Source organism: Mus musculus, chromosome 16, assembly GCF_000001635.26.
Source record: "Mus musculus strain C57BL/6J chromosome 16, GRCm38.p6 C57BL/6J".
NCBI classification, from domain to species: domain Eukaryota; kingdom Metazoa; phylum Chordata; class Mammalia; order Rodentia; family Muridae; genus Mus; species Mus musculus.
This window is the reverse complement of record NC_000082.6, coordinates 45656171-45680188: the sequence shown is the minus strand read 5'-3', so window position 1 is coordinate 45680188 and position 24018 is coordinate 45656171. Positions and strand designations below refer to the sequence as shown.

Sequence of the window (24018 nt, the reverse complement as noted above, 5' to 3'; positions counted from 1 at the left end):
TAAACAATTAAAAATTTCTTTAATTACAAAGATAGCATGTGCTCATTATAGAGCAAAACAAGGTTAGAAAAATTAATCGCAATTACTTTACAAGTTTATTCTCCAGCAAATTTCTGTTATAATTTTTACAAAACTCTATTTATCCATATATTTATTAAATACGCAAATACTCATCCGTATCTTAATTTTAAAATTTAATAGTAAATTTCTATTTATGGGTGCTTATTGTCCAATAGACTAATGATGGCAATTAAGCTTTATTTAGGTACTGTGTTAAAAGGATATGTGAATTACCTTATTTTTAATATTTATACATATCACAGTGCTTTATATATATGCATATTTATATTTTGGTGAGTAACATACATGCTAATAGTCCAAACATGACTTATAATATGCAATGAAGAGTAAGTTCACTCACGTTCCACCCCCGCCCCCCTCAGTAATGGTTAGCTTCTTCTCATCCTTCCAGACACTTGGAACTGTTATCTCATTTTGATCTTCTGAGCTCTGATCCATCGAGCTAAGCTATTATACATCATTATTATATCTCAAAGGGAGTCCAAGGATGGACATTTGAGAAAATTCTTTGGTAGCATTACTAGACAAATGCATCTACATCTCTGTAAGTTCTATTCCATATGTAGATTCCTATAGTTACTCACTGATGAAGGTCTGACTAGCAGAGACTGACACAGAAGAACTGAGGGCTGGCTCTAGAAATCTGTGGGATGTTGTAGTATGGAGACCCATTCATGAAATAATCGGTTATCCATGTATTGTTATCTGGTTTCAGAATCTGTGAACCCACAAGAACACTAATGTCCTTCGTTTCTACAAATAATCTCATGTTGGTGATACTGAAGTCTCCTTATGTGCGAAGGCTGGCAGGGATCCGAGCATATTTTGAAGTCATTCCAGAACAAAGTAAGTCTCCTCCAATTTAAACAGCTTACTTGTAATCCTTATTGAGATGCTGTGATCTTTCTGTCCTGGGACTGCGCTGTAATAGTACTTGTGGCAGTCAGAAGCAGCACATGAATCCAGTAAAGAACTGCTAGGATAAAGATGTTCATTAGGTAACTCTTTTGAGCAAAGGAGAATTGAAAGTGCATTTGGAAGAGCAAAAAGAAGATTGGAACTAATGTGATCAAGAGGTTGGAAGAAGGGGTCTGTGGCTGAAGCTCTGGCCTCTCAGCAGGTACCACTGCTTACCTGCTCCTGGGGTCTCTCTGAATCCAGAACCATGCTTTAAAGAAAGTAATCACATCCAACAGGATCATAGCTAAAATGAACATTAGAAAACAAGTTTACTGTATAAACTGATGACCTGACTGCCCTGTGGTATGGTTAAATGGAAGGTTTTTATGGTGTGTGTGTGTGTGTGTGTGTGTGTGTGTGTGTGTGCGCGCGCACGCGCGCGCGTGCATGACAGAGAGAGAGAGAGAGAGAGAGAGAGAGAGAGAGAGAGAGAGAGAGAGAGAGAGAGAGGAAAAAAACACGGAGCAGAAAGTGTAAGTCGTAAATGGAACATGGCCAATAGACTGGACCTTGCCATGAGAAAAACAGGAGCCCAGCCGAGAGATAGAGAAAGGGAGAGGGAGAGGTGGGAGAGGCAAAGAGAGGGAGAGGAAGAAAGAAGCAGAGAGGGAGGAAGATAGATAGATAGATAGATAGATAGATAGATAGATAGATAGATAGATAGATAGATAGATAGACAGAGTTATGAGGAGAATGAGTAGCTAGGGGAAGGGAAGCCAGTGAGTTGGAAGGAGGAGGAGATGAGAGGGTTGGTTGGGTAGCATGGATTTTGAGAAGTATAACAGGTACCTGTGATACTGAGGAAGCCTGGAGGCCAGCACCCACTTTGGTATGCTAGTAGGAACCACAGATAGCCATTGGTCCATTCTGCCAGGGGTAAAGGAAATAACTTATTTTGATAGAGGGGACCTGGCATCACAAGTTCCCGAGGAATGCTGGCTTTTATCTAACCTCCAGAAATCGTCCTAAAGGCCAGACTGCTTTCTCGATATCTGGACTGTCTTTTGGAGTCTTGAGAACTAGAGTTTCCTTTGGACCTAACATTAACTAAGTATCCTTTGGGTGCAATTTCTCTGAAGAGATAAAGATTGAAAACTATGCAAATGTACACATGTAAAGAAATACATGCAGCCATGATCTAACCATACCCATCCTTGTGTGTGGATACCTCCTTCTTTCAGAATGTGAAAGCACAATACTGGTCAAGGAAATCAACAGCTTTGAGGGGAAAATCTCAAGTCCGTATTACCCAAGTTACTATCCTCCGAAATGCAAGTGCACCTGGACATTCCAGGTAACCCAGATCTTCCCAGTATCTTAAGGGAAAATTGCTCTATTTTAGGAAAATTTAATTTTTAAGCTTAAGCCACTTTTAAAAAATTCTAAGAATATCATCATTTAATATTAGGGGACATAAACCTTCTTGAAATATAGTATCTATAATGTGAAATTTCCCATAGTCTACATCCTCTGGTGTCAAGTTGCCTACTACTCTCAGCTGACTTGATAGTATTTCTAATGTGTTTGTCAAAAGATAGAGAGGGGGGATATGTTCTATGAGCTGTACTCAGGTATGGGGGAAAGGGGTGACGAGTGGGTCCATGTTAAGGCATCCATTCCCCCTGAGAGACCAGCCACACTATAGCATAGTATAGAATCCAGTTTATTCAGGACATGGGGAGGAGAGTAAAGAGGGTAATACAGGCAGAGAAAGGGGTGGGGGGAGTAGAGGCTGGTCATGAGCACATGGAGAGAGAAGGGGGAGGGGAATGGGGGAGAGCAGGAAAGGGAAACAGAGAAAGAGCAAGAGAGCAAGAGAAGAGCAAGAGAATGAGGAGGGGGCAAGCATCTCCTTAGCAGTACCTAAATAAAGCTTAATTGCCATCATCCAGTCAGGCCTACCTGGCTGTTGCCAGGTAACGGTGGGGTGGAGCTTACACAGAATGCTAATAATTTCCCCAATTTCTTTTGGTTTTTATTTATATTCCCTCCTGTGTCTGGCTCCTTGGCGTGCCATGTAATGTAAAGATTTTTTTAGATGTAAAGGTAAAGGTTTTGTTGCAGGATCAAAGAATCATTTTATCACAGAGAGCAACACTTCATAATGGGAACTAATAAAATGATAAATTTGATTGGATTATTTCTATGCAATTTGTAAGAAACCAAGATGTAAATTTATATGAAATATATACATCTTCTTCTGTTGTTTTTTAAGGCATTGCTCACCGTCTTAAATCTTGGTCTTAAGGCTAGCTTTTTTCTCATATTTTAATAAGATATAGAAGTGGAAAATGCCACTATTGTTCACTTATTAGTGTGTAGCATCATTGAGTGTAAATGGCAAACACATCATTTAAATTCATCAATATGTAACTGTGGACTTGGAACTCAAGTACTAAAATAGACCCCAAATCTCAAACTAAAAAATAATTTAATACCAGCTTTCATGGAGTGTACCTTCCAGTAGGGGGAGACAGCTGACAGGCTGATGAGCTACATCTACAAGGAATCCTCCCTATTTGTGGCTTTCACATCTGCGGATTCAGTCAATGGCCCCATTAAGTGTGTGCCTGTATTGAACATATACAAACTGTATTATTGATATTATTTTCTAAACAACCCAGGATAACTGAACTTTACAAAGTTAGTGTATGGCACTAGCTATTATGAACAATATGGATATTTAGAGTATTGAGAGGATCCATGTAGGTTATACAAATTATTAGTTTTATGTGAGGATATATTAATTTGGAAATGCGGAGGGTCCTTGAAGCAATCCTGCCAAGATATTGAGGGACAGCTGTATGCAGTGCATCACATGTCACATGGTGTGCTAGAGGGAAAAATGAAGATGTCAAGCAGGCATAACTGGGTGGGAAGGAAGTCAAAGGGTGTTAAGTAGGAGATCAGGGAAGCCAGGGGTGAATATTTGCAGAGAAGCTGAGGGACAAGAGGGATCTACTTTACAGAAGCCTGGATAAAAGCATCGCTGCCAAGGAAACGGCTGTGGTGAGGAGCCAGGCACAGGAGGGAGTTCAACATGTGTGAGCATTTGCACAGAGTTATGTAAATTTAATACTTCAAATGATTTTATTATTTTAACTAAGTCTGACAATTGATACAACATCCTGGTGACGAGTATCTTTACGTTACTTAAAGTTGTTGTCGATAATATAGTCACTTATCAAACAAGAAGCTTTATCTTCACCCTTTTCAGATTTTCAGGAATTAAAATCTCACATGACCAGAAGGTTGGTAGATAAGAGGGAGGAGAGGATAAATGGAAGTGCTGGGGAAGGAGGAGGGAGAAATACTCTTTTCTCTTTCTTCAATCCCTCTAAAACACAGCTGTATCTTTTTTAATTTGTTCAACAATCAGAAGAAAGAATTCACCTTTCCTAAAACTGTCAAATGTCTGTAATTCCTTTGATGCTAAGTAAATATGGATTCTATAATAACTCAGATACTTAAAATGAAAACCCACAAACGCTGGCGTGATTTTTACTCATAGTGTAAATAAGAATAATGGCTTACTTTCTATTTCGCTAGAGGTTAAGGATTGGGCGCTGAAGTCTTTATAAGGGAAAGGGCGTACCACACCAGCAAGGGAGCAGGGAATAGAGGAAGGGTCATAGGGGAATATGAGATCCGTTAGACTTTTGTAGGCTTACTCTGAGCCATGTAAATCCCTTCTTCATCCCACTGTGGCAAGTTATGAGATGGTTTGGAAGGGACTCGCTTGTCCCTGCCTCTGTTAAGGAAATCTGCAGGCATCTTTGACATAGAGATGCCTCTCAGTAGCTACTGACCACCTGTAGCTCTTCATGTAGGGGTGGAACTATATTGTCCACAATAGCATGTCAACTGATATTAGCATTATGCTGGTCTTGTTCAGGCCAACCAAACATTGATATTCTGTGAGTGCATAGTATCATTTTAGGGGACACTATTCAGCAGCAAGCCTACTGGGCCTCTGACTCACCCCACTTCAGCAGTTTTTCCTGAGCCTTAGGTATAGAAGTCATGTTGCAGATGTATCAGTTGGAGTTGGGCAGCCCACAGTCTGCATTTTGATCCTCTTGTGTCTGTGTAATTGTCCCAATCTTTACAAAAAGAAGCTTATTTGATGAGGAGAACCACACTTATCTGTAAGGATAAGTATTTAGAGCACAGAATTATAGTGAATTAAGAAAATCATGGTAGTAGTTTCTTCTCTAGGGCCTATGACCTCACCAATGATGAATAGTTTTCTAGGTTTACAGTACCTGGAATAATTTCCCTCCTAGCCATCAGACCTTTGTAAAATTAGGTAGCTGTTGGTTACCTAGGAGATACAGGTGCCATTATTGTAGCAATGGGGGTACATTGCCTAGCTAGTCATTCTTGAAGCTTATACGCTTTATACCTGGGTAAGACTACGAATTGCTTCTCCCCCTTGACACCGTGCACAATATCCTATGAGTGACAGTCCTCAGGGAAGAACCTTCTCAATCAACTCCAGCTCAGTTCCTCCAGGTCCTGTATCTGACATGTGAGTGTCTTCAGCAATAATGGGGTTTTGCCTTCAAGTTCTAGAAGGGGACTGAGGGCTATGGAAATAGTTCATTGTTTTGGGGGAGATGTCTATTCCTCTGACCATCAGCTACAAAGGAAGTTTTCCATGCCTGGCACTGTGGTTTTTGTTAGATAGTACACAGCTTTTGGGAGGAGTGCTATGACCCCATGTGATGTAACTCCATTAACATACATTCATACACACACACACACACACACACACACACACACACACACATTATCCAAAAAGATATGTGTGTGAATGTGTGTGTGTGCCCATACTTGTACTTTTGAATAATCTTATAAAATAAAGTTTTTCTATGTTGTTTCTGGATGTTCTTATGTCCTATTGTTCCCTCTTTGCACTCCCCATTCGCCAACCCCATTTTCCCATTATCCACATCATAGCACCTATTTCCTATCCTCTTCTCTGGAGTTCCTTGTCTCCCTCCCACCACCGTCTATCCCACCAAGGGCTGGATAACACCTACAGTAGAGCATCCTTAAAACAACAAGCCAAAAGGATAAATACTGAGCAGGCCAGGACATTTTAAGTTGAACAGTGTTCTTCTACTGAGGCATTTTTTTCTGACTTGATGTTTGCTTTTTCACAGACTTCCCTATCAACTCTCGGCATAGCCCTGAAATTCTACAACTATTCCATAACTAAGAAGAGTGCAAAAGGCTGTGAGCACGGCTGGTGGGAGATTAATGAACACATGTAAGTAGTTTTTGGATGTGAGGGATCATCCGGATGGTGTCCTGTTCTCCAGGACTCTGCAGTTTGCTGAGAGGGGGAAGCTATGAGTAGAGGAGTTCAGAAACATAAACGTGCCAGCGGGCACCTGTGGTTGTAGCAGACTTCAGATCCTCAGCCTCTCCGTGCTGCTGGAGTGTTCAACAGTATATTCTACATCTTCCAAAGGGACTTGCTAAATGAAGTGTTCAATCCTGAGCCTGGTGGTAAAAATAACAAGGGGCCACACTGGAGGCTCGAAACTCAGAGACTACTAGCTAGTTCTGTATTGTAGAAAAGGCCTAGCTGACCCGGTTATATCCTAAGAAAGGAAAATGGTTGATCAGAAAAAAAAAACAATCTCAGACATATAGGTGTGTGAAATTCCTGAATCTACCAAGTAGCTCATATAATCACATCTCTTAACGTGTTCCTTAGATATGATTGGTATTGATTTGTTCCTAACACTATCATCAGTATTTAAAAATATAGCTGTGATCAGTCTTGGTAGGAGAATAGCTTCCCAAAGAAGTATCCTGTGAGTTAAAGGATTTGCTAATTCTTTTCTCTTTGTTATTTTCTGGATGAAGCCTTCTTTCTAAGAGCCTCTTCTTTATCCTTCCTCCTTTCTTTCTTGTTTTTTTTTTGTTTGTTTTGTTTTAATTTTTCTATTGAGTGTGCGTACGTGTGAGTGTGCATGAGCGGTACATGCACGTGCGTGCACACGTGTGAGTAGGCATATGTATAGACATGTTGACATCATGGAGGTTGATCAGGTATCTTTCTCTATCTTTTTGAGACTGTCTCACTGAACTGGAGTTCACTGTTCTGTTTTGCTATGTTAGTTGTTATTTGGTCATTTGTTTATAGCTTGGCCATCTGGCCAGCAAGCCTCAGAGATTCTCCTGCCTCCATATTACCAATGCTGAAGTTACACATGTGTGTCACATATGGCTTTTTATGTAGGGGATCGGGATCCAAACTCTAGTGCGGATGCTCAGACAGCAAGCACTCACCTACTGAGCCATCTGCCCAGCCCTCCAAGAGGCTTTTCTGAACCAGGTTTCTTTTTACTTGTTTAGAGACTGTCTACAAAGTAGTCATAGCCCTGTATTCACTGGAAGAGACTTCTCTGAATCTCATTATTAAAACGTGGTCTATAATCATTCGGAAATACAGCTTGAACCAAGTATCTATTATTATTATTATTATTATTATTATTATTATTATTTTGGTTTTTATTTTGTTCTGTCTTGTTTTTTGAGACAGGGTTTTTCTTTCTAGTCCTGGCTGTCCCAGAACTCACTATGTAGATTAGGGTGGCCTTGAACTCACAGAATCTGCCTGTCTCTCAAGTGCTGGGATTAAAGGTATGTACTACCATAGCCCAGCTTCAAGTGTCTGCTCTATAGTTTCACATTCAAACCATTGCCTGTCATCTTGTAGCTTAATAACTAGGAAAAAAATTAGTCTTTTTGATTAGAGTTATTTTTAAACTTGTTTTTGTTAGCATTCAATAAAACTATGCAAACTGTATGTGAAAACTATGTCATGCATGCCTATACATGCCAGAGGCAAAGGCAGGAGGGACTCTGAGGTCTAGGATTTCCTGCTCTACCTAGCAAATTCTAGGCAAACTAAGGCTACATAGTGAGACTTCCTCATCAATACATACATACATACATACATACATACATACATACATACATACATACATACCAATGTGTCCCTAAAGCTTTAAGAATACTTCCTTTGATATACAAGCAAAGTAGAGATCCCAACCATATACCCTTACACATTATTTGTGGAACTGTGAGCCTAAGAATGAGCAAACTGAGAGAAGACTTCCCCCCTGCCTCATAGCTAGCAGGTATGATATGTGCTATTTTGCTTCAAGTAGAATCTCCTCCCAGAGTCCCTTGGTCCTGTGAAGGTTCTATGCCCCAGTATAGGGGAATGCCAGGGCCAGGAAGCGGGAGTGGGTGGGTTGGGGAGCAGGGGGAAGGGAGTGGGGAAAGGGGATTTTCAGAGGGGAAACTAGGAAAGGGAGTAACATTTGAAAAGTAAATAAAGAAAATATTTAATTAAAAAAAAGGAAACCAGAACAACAAAAACAAAAACAACAACAAAAAAATAAGAGTCCCCTCCCAACCAAAACCAGAAGGCTTCCTGGCTGAAATATTTTCCCCTGAAGCAGAGGTTCTTCCTGTAGTCCTCCATGCCAGCTAAACTCCTATCTGATTCATCTGATTCTGCTTGTCCCTCAGAACTCAAGTCCCCAGCTCCTTCCATATTAGTCATCTCCATCTAGAGAAGAAAGGCTCTGCTTCACATCAAACTGAGCCGAGACATACGTCAAGACAAAGCGGGCTGCAATGGGGATGCAGCAAAAAACAAAACCAAAAGCCAAACCAAACCAAAACCCAATACCCAACCCACCAAGCAAACAAACAAACCCCCTAATGGAGATGGGAAGAAATACAGGCTCTCCCTGACACAACAGACAACATGGACTGGGATATTTGTATTGGGGCAGCTGGATGCCGCACTGGAATCTTAGAGGAGTAAATAATGAATTGCCTTTGCTCGACTCCAGCACTTCAGGCCTTTGGTGTCTTAGAATGTGCTAGAGTCTAACACACAAGCCAACTTGTGTGACTCTGGTTAATGAATGTGCTTGCTTCTTTGTGATTCCCATTCCTTATCTTCATGTGTGTTCGTTAATTTTCTTGTTATTATGGCAACGTTTGAGACAGACAGAAGGAAGGATTTCATTTGGCTGGAGGTTTCAGGGGATTTCGGTTTGTTGTGATAGAGGAGTCACCCTGCTAGGAGTGGCTCAGTCCATTCTTCAGAAGGATTGGGCAGCTGGTTACATTGCTGTCCTGACCAGGAAGCAAGAGCTGAGGGGCTGGGGGTGGGGGTAAGGCACTACAAGGACAACGTACCCCTTAGGACCCCACCCCTGACTATCTTCTTGTTGCTGAGACCTGACTTTTAAGCATTCACCTCATTCCCTAACAGTGCCAGTAGCCGAGGACTTACTGTTTCAGATACATGAACCGGTGAGAGATCCCCCTTCACATACAAACCATAACAATACACCGAGAGAAGCTCATCTCGGCAAAAACAATTCCAGATGCTGATGGAGGGCATGTGATAGAAAGGAATAATCACTTTGAGACACAGATAGCACAGTGGGGGTGTTTTCGGAGTACACAGTGCTCAACGTGACCAGTTAAAAGTATGGATCTAGAAGCTTGCCATGGTCTCAGACCGTCTTCTGTGTGTTCTAGTAACTGGCTATATACACTCTCACATTCTGAATTTCAGTCCTCTGCCAAAGACTTCTGAGTAACCCAGGGATGTCTTTTTTTTTTTTTTTCAAGCTGTAAACATCCTAGATAGTGAGTGCTTCTGAATGCTAGCCTTGAGTCCACGGAACACAAGCAGTTCCCAAATGCCTTGGGAGCCTATGGTGTTTGGCATTCACAGGTACCAAGTTAGGATGTGGTCACCTCCTCAATTCTTAGATCAGCTGTTTCCCCACACAGACTTGACAGCTTTCCCACTGGAACAGCCTCGCCTACATAGAGCAGTAAACTAACTTATCTCGCTGTAAAATAATATCCTATGCTCCATTAACTACAATGTTCACATAGTGAGAATTATTAACCATAGTGACATTTACTCAAAAGGACACTGGGAACCAAGCTGGCACAATGCAATGGGAAGTAACCAAAAGGTCAAGGTAGGGAATGCTGTGGATACGTGTTGCTTCTTTGAAATGTTGCCAAAGGCAAGCCCTGCCGTGCATATCAGATTCCAATTTAGATTGAATTAATGTTGTTGTCTTTTTGTCTCAACTGTGGGTGGAATTATTTGCATATTGTCAGCCTGAGCTTGCACATTCTGCTTTACTGTACAGAGTGGTTCATGGATAAAAGCAGACCATTCTTGCTACACAATCTTTTGACAGGAAAAATATGCAAACAAGGAGAATTCAATCCATTGCTCTACTGACTTGTCCTGTTAGTGAAGAAAGCAACGGGTCAACAGGACAGTGCTTGTTTTGTTTAGCAAAGGAGAAAACTCAGGCAGAATTGCGACAAAAGTCCCACAACACGAAGTAGCTGTTATTCATAGCTCTATCAGAAGCATCTCTGCTTACAGGACCTGAAGGACCCAAGCATCAGTCATATCCACTGGCAGGGGGACAGTCTATGGGACTTCGAGTCACGTGTCTTCCTCGGCTCTTGTCTCCTCAGGTACTGCGGCTCCTACATGGATCATGAGACCATTTTCCGGGTGCCCAGCCCCCTGGTCCACATCCAGCTCCAATGCAGTTCCAGGCTTTCAGACAAGCCACTCTTGGTAGAATATGGCGGTTACAACATCAGTCAACGTAAGTTTGGGATCAGTTCCGTAGAAAACCTAATGAGCCATTAGTGATCAAGCAAGGCCAATTTTTCTCTACTTCAGGTCTTGAGAATTTAGTGAATTAATACTGCTTCATTTTTGTTATTTACTATTATATATTTATCTTTATAAATAGGTAAATAATATATACTATGGAATAATAAGATATATCAAATTATATGTTAATGATATATTTTAAATTATAGAAAATAACTTTTTGATATTACTGACTTACAATTGAAATACAGTTTTTCATATAACTTCTAACAGATAGGAAAAGCCCATATTCTGGTCTTCCCTTCATGTTTTATATCCTTCCCTCCCTCTCCCCACTCCTCCTGTTGCTGCTGCTTCTGCTGCTTCTGCTTCTGCTTCTGCTTCTGCTGCTTCTGCTTCTTCTTCTTCTTCTTCTTCTTCTTCTTCTTCTTCTTCCTCTTCTTCTTCTTCTTCTTCTTCTTCTTCTCCTTCTCCTTCTCCTTCTCCTTCTCCTTCTCCTTCTCCTTCTCCTTCTCCTTCTCCTTCTCCTTCTCCTTCTCCTTCTCCTTCTCCTTCTCCTTCTCCTTCTCCTTCTCCTTCTCCTTCTCCTTCTCCTTCTCCTTCTTCTCCTCCTCCTTCTTCTTCTTCTCCTCCTTCTTCTCCTCCTCCTTCTCCTTCTCCTTCTTCTTCCTCTTCTTCCTCCTCCTCCTCCTCCCCCTCCTCCTTCTTAATTTTTCTTCTTCTTCTCCCCCCTCTCTCTCTTCCATTTTTTTCCTCTGAGGCAAATTCTAACTGTGTAGCCTTGGTTAGTCTATGTATATTAGGCTGGTATTGAACTTGTGGCCTCCACAGTATCAGGATACTAGATACATGGAGCCAGACTCATACTGATTTTTAGGCTAATCATAATTCCTTGTGATCATGGTGCTTATACAAAAATACAGTGGGTCTATGAGTGTCATTTTGAAATTCTCTTTCGATGCCAGTGACTAAGGAGAGCAGGTTGGTTGAGAGGATTCAAATGTCAGCTTTCAGAAAGTTGAAATTCATACAGGAAACCACAAAACATAGCCAGGAAATGGACCTAGGAAAGAATGTTTGAGGGAAGTTGTAGATAATGACTCGGAGATACTTTTGTCCCCTTTGAACAGAGACAAGCAAAGTGATACAGTAGAGTATGGCTTGAGAAATCCTTCTCTCAACTTTGTCCTACTCTGCCAACCCCCAGCACACGTGCTTCTGCCTGGACAGTGCTACTTTCTGATATTCAGAGTATTTCCAGTGAGGACACAGGAGAAACAACACATCTTAATTGTTAATTGTTTCCCACGGCATGAGGATGTTCTAGCAGGCCATCTACTCTGTTCACTGCCACAGATTCAGTAGCTGGCCTGATATGTGCTCTCCTTTGATCTTTTTTTTTTCACAGAAAGGAAAGTATTTATTATTTCTGTAATATTCATTGGTAAGCTCAGGCTCAATGGTTTGATGTTTGGTCAATAATCTGGTTAAGTTAGAAAGAATGATGGACAGTGAAAATGGAGGCAAGAGCCCTGGGCTCCAAGACTAGAAATTGGTCTTACTAAGTTTAACATTTGTAGCACTAAGGTGCTTTTATTCCTTGCTTATTGAAATTAGTCATTAAAAATTACTCATTGTCTTGACTGCATGGAGAACTTGTTTCATAGCCTCTATTTTTCTATCAAATCTCTAACCAGTTAACACTTTTTGATTCTTTGCTAAGGTAGTCTCTGACTTTTAGGTACCCAGTGAAGATTTTCTGTGTTTTTCTTTTGCCGGTAGCGTGTCCTGCAGGATCTTTTAGGTGCTCCTCCGGTTTGTGTGTCCCTCAGGCCCAGCGTTGTGACGGAGTGAATGACTGTTTCGACGAAAGTGATGAACTTTTCTGTGGTAGGTGTAATACAATTTCATTATGAATATATAACTTCTTGGAATCATTGCTGCTGCTGGTTGACCCCAGTCTTTGTAGATGCTGCATGTCTGTCCCTAGCTATCCTGAAACTCAATGGCTTAATTAACCCCATCATTTATTCTTGACCATGTATTCATGGTTGCATAGGCTCTCCTTAGCTGAGTGGCTCAGGCTCAAGCAATGGGTTGTTCTGTGCTAAGCTCCTTCCAGGTTGGCGTCATGGCTATTCTTTATGGCCCGGTCTTTCATGGAGTCAAGGAGCTAATAGAAACAAAAGCAAGGAAAAGTAAACATCAACACCTGGCTTCCAATAAGGGCTGGCCTTGCAAAACTTATATCATATTCTGTTGCTCCAAAGAAGTCGAATGGCTAAGCCCATGTTCAAGAGAGAGGTAAAATTATTTTGTATACCTTGAGGTCATGTCGTGGCATATTCTCACTATAGGGAGTAATGTCTTGTGGCTAATGACCTAACCTACCACAACTGGGTGTAAACACAAAGATCCTATACCTTAAGGAGCTCAGAATCTGAAGGAAGTTCAGTTCAGTGTGGTTGCTGATACAACACAGGTGTCGTGAACAAACTAGACAACTGTTTAGTTGATTTATTTTTTCTGTTACAGTTACTTCCTTTTTATTGAAAAAGCTTTCTTTTTCATGCAATATATTCTGGTTCAGGTTTCTCCTTCCCATGCTCCTCTGAGAGCGTCATCATCTTTCTCTACCCATCCAACTCCACCATTTTTCTTTTTCTCTCTTGAGAAAATAAGTAACCAATCAAGCAAAACTTAATAAACAAATGAAAAGAAAAACACACACACACACACACACACACACACACACACACACACACACAGAGAGAGAGAGAGAGAGAGAGAGAGAGAGAGAGAGAGAGAAAGCCCCAAATCTATAAAAACACAAAACTGGAAACCTTAATATACAATCAAAAGACAAGTAAGATTACAAAGAGAGAGAGAGAGAGAGAGAGAGAGAGTAAAAAAGGAAAGAAAAATGCCAATCAAAGCAATATGGGACTAACATTTATAAAAATACTATTGAGCTGGTTCTGTGTTGTCTATCTACTACTGCTTGGCACGGGGCCTGCCCTTAAGTGTGGTCTAATGTTTCCTTTGCAAGCAGATGTCAGTTGGAGATAGCTTCCTGTTTAGTTCATGTCCACTTCCCTTTCTGAGTGCTGGGTTCTGGTCTGCTTTGACCCTATGGAGAGCCTGTACGTGCTGCCACAGTCTCTGTGGGTTCATATGTGCATCAGTCCTGTCCTTTCTGGAAGACACCATTTCCTTAGAGTCCTCTGGATCTTAGAGGCTTTCTGACTCATCTTCTTCATACACATTGACTGCTGGTAACAACTAAGGGATGGAAACAGGATACTCCTAATCTAGACAGATAATATAGATCATAATTTTCATTGTTATTTGCAACCTACTCCTGTATCGATTTCTAGTTTATAGGACAACAGGAAGATAGTTTAAGGGCAATATAAAGTTATTGGCAATAGTTTTTTAAATACTCTTGTAACAAAAATGGTATGTAATCTTTCCATATCTTTGGGGAAACATTTCATTTAATATAATACAGCTATGTAAAATTATATTCATAAAATGACCTCTGCATCTACAACTGTGTATGTGTGGGTGTGATACTGGGATCAAGCCTAGTGTCTTGCATGTGCTAGGCAAATACCCTAGCCCTGAACTACATCCCTAATCCCTTTGTACATTTTCAAATTTACAAAACAAAATAAAATCATCTTAATTTATGGCTCATTAGCAATCTAAATCTATAAAATCTTTGATTTCTTAAGAAAATAGATGCTGACAATTTTAGTGATTGAAGGTTTTTTTTTTCCATTACTGTTCTTTGCTCTGATGCCCCAGATGAAAGCTATTGGCATTCTTTTATAATAAGGACTAGTGATTGGTATCATTGTATTCCATTGCATCTTTTCCGGAGCCATTCTGTGGATGTTAACTAGGTACCTTTTGGCAACAACCAAGTGCTTTAAGGCAGTAGTGTACTCCACTCACCCTTTGAGGGGTGGGGACAGGGACTGAGTAACACAAGAAATACACTGGTAAACAAAAAAAAAAAAAGACAGTAAAACTGAAAAATTTCACAATCTAGAGATCACAGAGAAACCTTCCTTTCAGACGATGCTTTGCTGGTATACTATGTATGCCATAGATGTAAAGGTGATTCAAGAAGTCTGTCAAAGAAACAGTCGTTTTTAGGGTATATATCCATCAGAGTAAAACAAGTTTAAAGTGGTTTCACATGTGGGCTACGAGTCTGATATCCTTTAAGGTCTCACCTTCATTAATTAATCCACCAAGGTTTTTGTGAGCATCTAATATTTTTTGGTCAGGGACCTGAGGTAGAGAGATGAGTGAGACAAAATCCCCCATTTCAGCCCACTACACCTTTCTCAGGAGGGTAGGCAAGTTCAACTCAGATAACAGGTGATGCGAATTATTTTTCTTTAAAAAAAAAAATTAGTGATGCCAGGTGTCTTAGTTAGAGTTTTACTGCTGTGAACAGACACCGTGACCAAGGCAACTCTTATAAGGACAACATTTAAGTAGGGCTGGCTTACAGGCACAGAGGTTTAGTTCATTAACACCAAGGTGGGAACACATGGCAGTACCAGGGAGGCATGGTGCAGGCAGAGCTGAGAGTTCTACATCTTCATCTCAAGACTTCTAGGAAGACTGGCTTCAAGGCCACTAGAGTGAGGGTCTTAAGCCCATGACCACAGTGATACACCTACTCTAACAAGGCCCAACCTCCTAATAGTGCCACTCCCTGGGCCAAGCATATACAAACCATCATACCAGGCATGGTGGAGCAGATCTTTAACCCAAGCACACAGAAGGCAGAAGCAGGTGGATCTCTTTGAGGTCAGCTAGGATTACACAGTGAGAGCTTGTCTCAAAAAATAAGAGAAAACATGATTATTTATGATGCAATGAGTTGAAGTTACATAAACCACCAGATTTAAACACATTGACACCATAGCAAAACCAAGATCCGATAGGAATTTCATCAGAGTAAGGAATTATACTAGCCATCCCCTTTCTTCCTGGGATTTATTACTTGAAGGTAGACACATTCTATCACGCTTTTGTATTTTCCGTGATAATGTTCATACCTTTAGAGGGGTACTGTTGGCCATCAGAGAACCCAGCTGATGCCCTGTTGTTCATGACCTTTCTGCCTTTCACCACAGTGACTGTAAAACCTGCCTGCAACAGCAGCAGCTTCCGGCAGCATGGCCCTCTGGTCTGTGATGGCTTCCGGGACTGCGAGGATGGTCAGGACGAGCAAAACTGCACTAGAAGTGAGGAGGGGTGGGGGGGGGTGCACAGAGCTCTGTTGTTTTGTTAGAACCCCCAACGATCCAAACAGCTCTGCTGCATTCGGAGAGATAGCTTGCCCCAGTTACCACACACCTCTCCCAGTTTTAGCCCTCATATCTCTTGATCTGAGAATCCTACCCATTCTAGAGAACAATGAGATACTTGTTTACAATGAGATACAGTAGGTGGGGTGGAATTGGATGTGCTCCTGTGCAAATACTGGCACATGTTTGTGGCTTTACTAGGTTTTCATGCTAGCTGCAGGTTGGACAATGAAGGTCTGTCACAGAGGAACCTAGGAGGCACTGTGGGGATACCTGCTGACACCACAACAGAAAGTGAACCCTGTAGGTGGTGAGCAAATGCATTGCAATTCAGAGCATCTATTCATTATTTTCCTCCTAACTGCCTAAAAGGATGGCATGTATATGGGTTTTTGATAACCTCTTTTCTCCTTAGAGAGTAAGACAAGGCAATAGCCAAGAGGCCATGCATTCTTTTGTGTTGTGTTCACCATGGATGGGAAGAAGCAGTTGGAGTGATGCCTGTTACTTTGCCTGACTTCCAATGCATCTGCTTAAGTGAAGGAAAATGTCCCTGTGGGGTGTTTCCTCTTCCCCCTCCCAGCTTTTCCCAGGGCAGAAAAGAGTGACCCCATGACTAGGACACCTTTTTCACAGTTCCAAGTCATTCCTTCAAATCTGTTTCTGTCTAGAAACAACAACGGCAACAAAACAAAACTGTTCCTTCTTTTTGCCCATGTTTAGGCATCCCATGCACCAGTAGGACCTTTAAATGTGGCAATGACATTTGCTTCAGGAAGCAAAATGCACAATGTGATGGTATAGTGGACTGTCCAGATGGAAGTGACGAGGAAGGCTGCGGTGCGTAGAAATGGCTGCTTTTGACTCCTGTATTCCCTCTTCCTTTATCCACTGTCCACTTTCATTGCCTCTGAGTATCATTCCTCAGACAAAGGCTGCTCAGGCTCTAGGAAAATATACTATGTATTAGTGAACTAGCTCTGATGTTGCTCCAAAGAGACAAAAGCCCCAAAGGTTTGTTCTGACTTCCTTCTTGATAATGGGAGGTAACAGGGTGTTTTCTAGTAATCCCAGTCAAGGAAGAAGTCACCTGTGAATAAAGCAATGGAGCCCAGTGGCTTTTCTTTTAGTTATGACTCTCGATAAGAGCAACATCGAGATGACTTATGCCATATGCTCTCCTTAGTCAGGTGGCCTCTCATTAAGAGCAATAATCAACCTTATTGATGTTATTTACACTGAAAAGGAACAGCTCTGATGATTAGGTTTCTAGTACATGTCCACATGTCTTGGACTTACACAGTCTCTCCAAAACGCCTTCCAGTAAACCAGCACAAAAACATTCTCAGCTCTTTTATAGTTGAAACCTACTGTTTCCTTTCTACATAGCAAACTAACTTCATGGCTGCTGATTATGTGAGTCTAGTTGTTACTATGGGGCCTTCCTCCCCAGTATGCATAGGTGTGTAGACTCCAAGTCAGGGCATGCTCTCAGCAACAAAGGAGTGGTTCTGTGTTGGCACTGGTTCCATACCTATAGATTTCCTCTCTGCCAGATAACCAGGAGGTTTTCAACTGTTGGTTTGATGAGTCAGATACCAACCCAGCCATAAATGTGATTATGTTTCTGCTTCTCCCTCCCCCCTTTCTCTCTCTCTCTCTCTCTCTCTCTCTCTCTCTCTCTCTCTCTCTCTCTCTCTCTGTCTGTCTCTGTCTCTCTGTGTGTGTGTGTGTGCTTCTATTCTGTCTGCCTTTAAGTCATATGACACTTCCTCTCCTAAAGGCTGTAGCAGGAGTTCTTCCTTCCTTCACCGAATCGTTGGTGGTTCTGACTCCCAGGAGGGGACCTGGCCATGGCAGGTCAGCCTCCACTTTGTTGGATCAGCCTACTGTGGTGCCTCAGTCATCTCCAGGGAGTGGCTTCTCTCTGCAGCCCATTGTTTCCATGGAAACAGGTAGACCATCTCAATCCTTAACTTTGAGACCATCTGACTTCCAGTTGTGGAAAGAAATGATCAATTTAGTTGGGCTCATCTTGGATGGGGGTAACCAGTTGTATGCCATTTTTTTTTGAGGTAGCATTGGCATAAAGAAAAAGAACACAAAGGAAGCACAGAGGTTGGGTATGTGATGTGTTTATTAGGCTGAGGAAATGGAGACTGACTTTCAAATTACCAGAGCAAATGTAAGTCAGTATATGGAGACGGCTGGAGAGCAGGGAATCCCAGAAAAAAATGGGGTTATTGTGAACAGATTCTCTTTTAACTGAGGGTAAAGGCAAAACTTAAAAGAAAAAAATAACCTCACTTAAACTTTAAATCTATCTGAGATCTACTAGATCTCAGATGAAACAAAACATCAATGATTCTAAAATTTTAAATGGAGTATTGCAGTGAAGTTACACAATTTGAGATGCTTTTCTTGGAACTTACAGGATTTGTGTTAATTACTAAAGTAGGTCATCGATAAGTAAAATAATTGCTCCAAACATCATGTTAGCCTTAGATTCATTGAGTTTCTGGTACATTCACATGATGTCCGCTCAGCAGGTTAATGAATGTGTTCTAGGGACCATGTTATTAATTTTCCTCCAAAGCTTCCATGTTCTCTGTACCCCTATTCTCCCTGGTTGCTATATTAATTCTGTGGGAGATTAAACCTTCTAAAGGTGCCAAGCCCCTCTCTGGTGAATTGGGCGAGGCACAATAGCCACTACACTGATCTGTAAAAGTTCTGATAGTTTGCAAGAAAGTATTTCATTAATGCCCAACTTAAAGCACTTTAATGTCTAACCTGTTGATAGTCATATCACTTGCATTTAATCTAACACCTCCATATAATAACTTGGTGTATCTACATTATAGTGCTAGAATAAATAAAAAGAGGATAACAAATTAATTGTAGTCTCCTATGTTTTTGAGCTGTGTATAGGTCATGAGATGTCAGAAGGCAAGGAACATTTGAGTTATTTCTACAAAATACTGTTGAGAGATTTTTTCTGGAATACAGCTATAACAAGTTACTACTACAATAGCTTACTTCATTGCTGTGTCTAGCAAAGAGACAAGGGAAGTGTGTGATCCTTGCCATGTCCCTGGACAAGTCATGGGCTAAGGTCTTCCTTTTCCCAACCCCATGGCTTTGTAGAGTACTTGCTTCCAAACAATATATAACTCCATGCTTGATTCCTTTTCTACTAGGCTGTCTGACCCCACGCCATGGACTGCTCACCTTGGGATGTATGTGCAGGGGAATGCCAAGTTTATCTCTCCAGTGAGAAGGATTGTGGTCCATGAATACTACAACAGCCAGACTTTTGACTATGACATTGCCTTGCTGCAGCTCAGCATAGCCTGGCCTGAAACCCTGAAACAGCTCATTCAACCAATATGCATTCCTCCAGCGGGCCAGAAAGTGCGCAGTGGGGAGAAGTGCTGGGTGACTGGCTGGGGGAGAAGGCATGAAGCAGGTGTGTATGGTATATATGGTATATATGGTATATATGGTGTGTATGGTGTATATGGTGTGTGCATTAGTTAGGGTTTTACTGCTGTGAACAGACACCATGACCAAGGCAAGTCTTATAAAAAACAACATTTAATTGTGGCTGGCTTACAGATTCAGAGGTTCAGTCCATTACCATCAAGGTGGGAGCGTGGCAGCATCCAGGCAGGCATGGTGCAGGAGGAGCTGAGTGTTCTACGTCTTCATCCAAAAGCTGCTAGTGGAAGACTGACTTCCAGGCAACTAGGGTGAGGGTCTTAAGCCCACACCCACAGTGACACACCTATTCCAACCAGGCCACACCTCCAAATGGTGCCACTCCCTGGTCCAAGAATATACAAACTATCACAGTGTGTATAGTGTATATGGTGTGTATGGTGTATATGGTGTGTATGGTATATATGGTGTATATGGTATATATGGTGTGTATGGTGTATATGGTGTGTATGGTGTGTATGGTGTATATGGTGTATATGCTGTGTATGATGTGTATGGTGTATATGGTGTGTATGGTGTATATGCTCATGTCTCTGCCCTACAAAAGAAAGACATCTGAGCTGAGATAGTGCTTTGGCATTCCCAGAGAAGATTTACATATAACATCTCAGTGAAGGGGAAGCCCCAGGGATATAGGGAGAGGGCAATCGTATGAGCAAGGCAGGACTGATCAATATGGGCCTTTTTAAACTCTGGAGGGTGCTGAGCATTCCATTCTAGGATGGCAACTCATTTTTATTTTTAGAATCCCTTGTCCTCTACAGAGGCGATTCGTTTTTGTAAAAGAGAGAGCACACATATGCACAGCCTACTGTGCCAACTCAGACAACTGTCTGGGAGGTTATATAAGTGTGTCTCACACCAGGACTGTTGGCCAAGGAATGGGAGTGACAGAGAAATCCAGCCAGGACCCATCTCCTCAGACTTCAAATTCTGATCCAGGCATCACTGCATCCTAAAATCAGTTCACCCAGGGGAAGATCGGGATTACTTTTTGCAATTATCTACATATCCAGAAAAGGGACCTTTTTTAGTACAGAAAGATAGCGCTGTATGCTTGGGAAGCCTCTCTATCAAGCTTGCCAAATTTTTCCCTGTCCCATGATTTATAGCTGAATTTAAATATATAAATATAGTGAGGCGAAGAATCCCAAGCTGCTTAAATATTCCCACAAGATTTAGTGCCCATCTATCACCCCTGGGATCTGAGATTCCTTTGATATCCTTTCCAAGGTGGAAAGAGCAGCTATAGTACATGTAATTTTCCAGTTTACCCCACAGCTTTGGTTTGATACTCTGAGGATCCATTGTGGTGTTTTCTCAGATTCTTACTGCCCTTATGGACACATAGAAGTAGTGGTATTCACCACCAAATGGAGTTTGCTGAGTTCTAAGAGTCTCGAGGAGGGATGGCAGCTGTTTGCACATCTGTAACTCCGCTTGTGCATTATTGCAACTGGTGACTTCACTACCTTGTCTTAGTTTGCTTTCCTATTGCTGTGAGAGATGCTATGACCAAAAGCCACTGAGGAGTGAAGGGTTTACTTCAACTTACAGCTTACACTCCATCACGAAGAGAAATCAGACCAAGAGCTCAAGGCAGAAACCTGGAGGCAGAAACTGAAAGCAGAGACAATGGAGGGCTGGCTGCTGAATATTGGCTGGCTGCTTAGGCTTATGTTCAGCTACCTTTATTATACCTCCCAGCACCACCTGCCCAGGGATGATACTGCCCAGTGTCTGAGCTCCACCCCCACAAGCATCAATCATCAATTAAGAAATTGCCCCACAGGCTTACCTCCAAGTCAATCTGATGGGGGCATTTTCTCAACTCATGTTTCCTCTTCTCAGAGGACTCTAGCTTTGGTCAAGTTGATAACAGCTAACCAGTACAATCACCATCTATCACTAGAGAAAAAGACTACCCAATTCATTGAAGTGATACTTTCTTGATAAGCATGATTGTATATATATGGGTTTTGGCTCACTATAGCCAGGCAAGTGAGAAAGGAAGTGAAGAAGCTGTAGAAAAACAGGTTAGCTTTTATGGCTCCTTGTAGATTTCCATAAATTACTGTGTGTCTCCTTTTGAGGAGCCCTCCCAATCTGTAAACAGTGACACTAACAGTTTCTGACTCACAGGCTCATAGGACCCAGGGACACAGGCATGAAAGTACAGTGGCAGGGTGGCCCAGAAGATAAGGTAATAAAGTCTGACCTTTGACTGTATTCTGCTGTTACTTGCTGTGTGTGTGACATTGGCAAAGCTTTGATCTAGCTTGTAAGTAAGGCTTCATTTCTTTGGAAGCAAAATGGGGTTAATAGAATTTATCTCAGAGAATCGCTCTAAGGTGATTGCTCAAGTGAAACTTGGAAGAAATGTGGTCCTTACCATCACCATGATATTCATCCCTAATGTGTCTTGCAGATAGTAAGGGCTCCCCGGTTTTGCAGCAAGCGGAGGTAGAGCTCATAGATCAAACCGTCTGTGTTTCCACCTATGGGATCATCACGTCGCGCATGCTCTGTGCAGGGGTTATGTCTGGCAAGAGCGACGCCTGCAAAGTAAGTCTTCCCCTCACTTAACATGTTGTGCTCCATGATTTCGATGCTCTCACATTTCATCTACACAATACTGGGGCTATCTAGGGCAGGCCTTGCCCTTCCTTTATCTGAGTTGCCCAGATACTAATTATCATTCAGTTGCCTAAGACTAGGGAAGTGTTGAGAATGGACAGGTTTAAAAAAAAACAACCATCCATAAGTAGACACATACAGAGTCCTTCTGTGTTGTTCCTTGTTCCCTTAGCACCAAAACCACCGGGTTCGTTTACTTGTTACTTGGATGCACAGTTGGAAAAGGGGAAGAGGAAGGAGGCAGACACAGAGCACACTCATGTAGGCCTCACAGTTGCCGTGGGAGCAGTAGGCGTTCTTAGTTCTTTGGGACATTACTCTGGTCTCTCCATACCAATCCATGCAGATCCCTCCACAAAATACAAAGAACAAACAGGTGACTCAGAAAATAAGGAGCAGTAGGGACCTTTCCAACATCTTGCCAATCTTAGCTGCAATGTGGGCACCTTATCTTATTATAATGATTTCTTCTATCTTTTGAGACCTTATTGGTAACAAGTACCTGGCAAAATGGAATGACTAAATTCATTCACATCATCATTTATTCTCATTCTATAGGAGAGGGTAGTAGAGCCTCCTCCCAAGTCCCCACAGTTACACAGTCAGTAGGTATGATGGTAGAAATGGGAGCCCTTTCCTTTCTTATACTAGTGCTAGCATCGTTTAGGTAGTTACTACAGGTGGCCAACTACCTACCTGGCTGTGTTCTACATAAGCACCAAGGTTTGGGCATTAAATTAGACTTGTAGAGCCAGTCTGGAAATGATAAAGAAGGCCCAGTGTGTCAGAATATACCTAACGAGCTGTGGGATTACTGAACCGAGACACGGGGGCTTGTCTGTAGCACTTTCTTACCTTCACCTCTGACCTACAACTTTATTTTAAGATGCATGCTGTAGGGATTGTTTACAACTAAATTATTTCAGTTTTTGTTCTCTGGGGCTGAGATGTCCCGAGGAAATTCTCACATGATAACTGTTGGTAGCCAGTGGCTCGTAGGGGTGCTTCCATGGACCTGGCTGACTCTTTTCTTCTTTGTCCTTGGGCCAATGAGCCAACTGCTTAAGAGGCATGGTCCACAGATGGAAATTAATCTTCAAAGATAACTGTGATGTTGTTTTAACGATAAAATGACCCTGGGCAGTGCAGGGCATATAGTTAACACTCATTAGGCATCAGTCCTACTACGACTACTCCTTTCACAGATGCAATGAATACTAGTAGTAAATTCTTGGGGGATTTGTAGGAGAAATTGCTTTCTCCTACATAGTGATTATACGAGCAAAACCATGTCAGAAGGTGACATTTGAACATAATCCACTAGACACATAAATGATGGCCTGGGTGCTCATGAGACAGATGTCTTCATGCTTACATTGTCTTTTTGCATAGGGAGATTCAGGAGGACCTTTGTCTTGTCGAAGAAAGAGTGATGGAAAATGGATTCTGACTGGCATTGTTAGCTGGGGACATGGATGTGGAAGACCCAATTTTCCTGGTGTCTACACAAGGGTGTCAAGCTTTGTTCCCTGGATTCATAAGTATGTCCCTTCTCTTTTGTAACTGTAACAGATGGATTGTTAACTGTGACTTATATGAGGATAGATCCTTGAAAAAGAATGTAAGTATTATCAATAAAATTAATCATTTTTTCAACTGAAAGTGTCAGATTGAGCACATAACTAATATTCATTGTAAGGCAGACAAATTAATATATATTCCATAAAAGTCCCCAAGGATATAATGATATTAATTCAAAAATATCAAAATGTTACTGACTCATGGATGGAAGAAAACTAA

General features: G+C 41.6%; 1 protein-coding gene across 13 annotated transcripts in view; it reads left to right on the top strand.

Annotated features, from left to right (window-relative positions):
* Tmprss7 (transmembrane serine protease 7) overlaps window positions 1-23880 on the top strand; it is a 42245-nt gene extending 18365 nt beyond the window's left edge. For 7 of the 13 annotated variants that reach the window (XM_006521915.3, XM_006521914.3, XM_017316908.1 and 4 more), the window contains 11 exons: window positions 797-927; window positions 2223-2335; window positions 6210-6316; window positions 10600-10736; window positions 12530-12637; window positions 15907-16017; window positions 16804-16920; window positions 17864-18035; window positions 19281-19549; window positions 22010-22146; window positions 23611-23880. In XM_006521915.3, the coding sequence (XP_006521978.1) occupies window positions 797-927; window positions 2223-2335; window positions 6210-6316; window positions 10600-10736; window positions 12530-12637; window positions 15907-16017; window positions 16804-16920; window positions 17864-18035; window positions 19281-19549; window positions 22010-22146; window positions 23611-23781 (1573 nt within the window). In that variant the 3' untranslated portion in view covers window positions 23782-23880. Of the gene's footprint in view, window positions 1-796; window positions 928-2222; window positions 2336-6209; window positions 6317-10039; window positions 10083-10599; window positions 10737-12529; window positions 12638-12859; window positions 13052-15906; window positions 16018-16803; window positions 16921-17863; window positions 18036-19280; window positions 19550-22009; window positions 22147-23610 lie in introns of those variants that run through there. The other 6 variants (XM_017316911.1, XM_017316910.2, NM_172455.3 and 3 more) reach the window with 5 other exon arrangements.
* The last annotated feature ends 138 nt before the right edge of the window (window positions 23881-24018 follow it).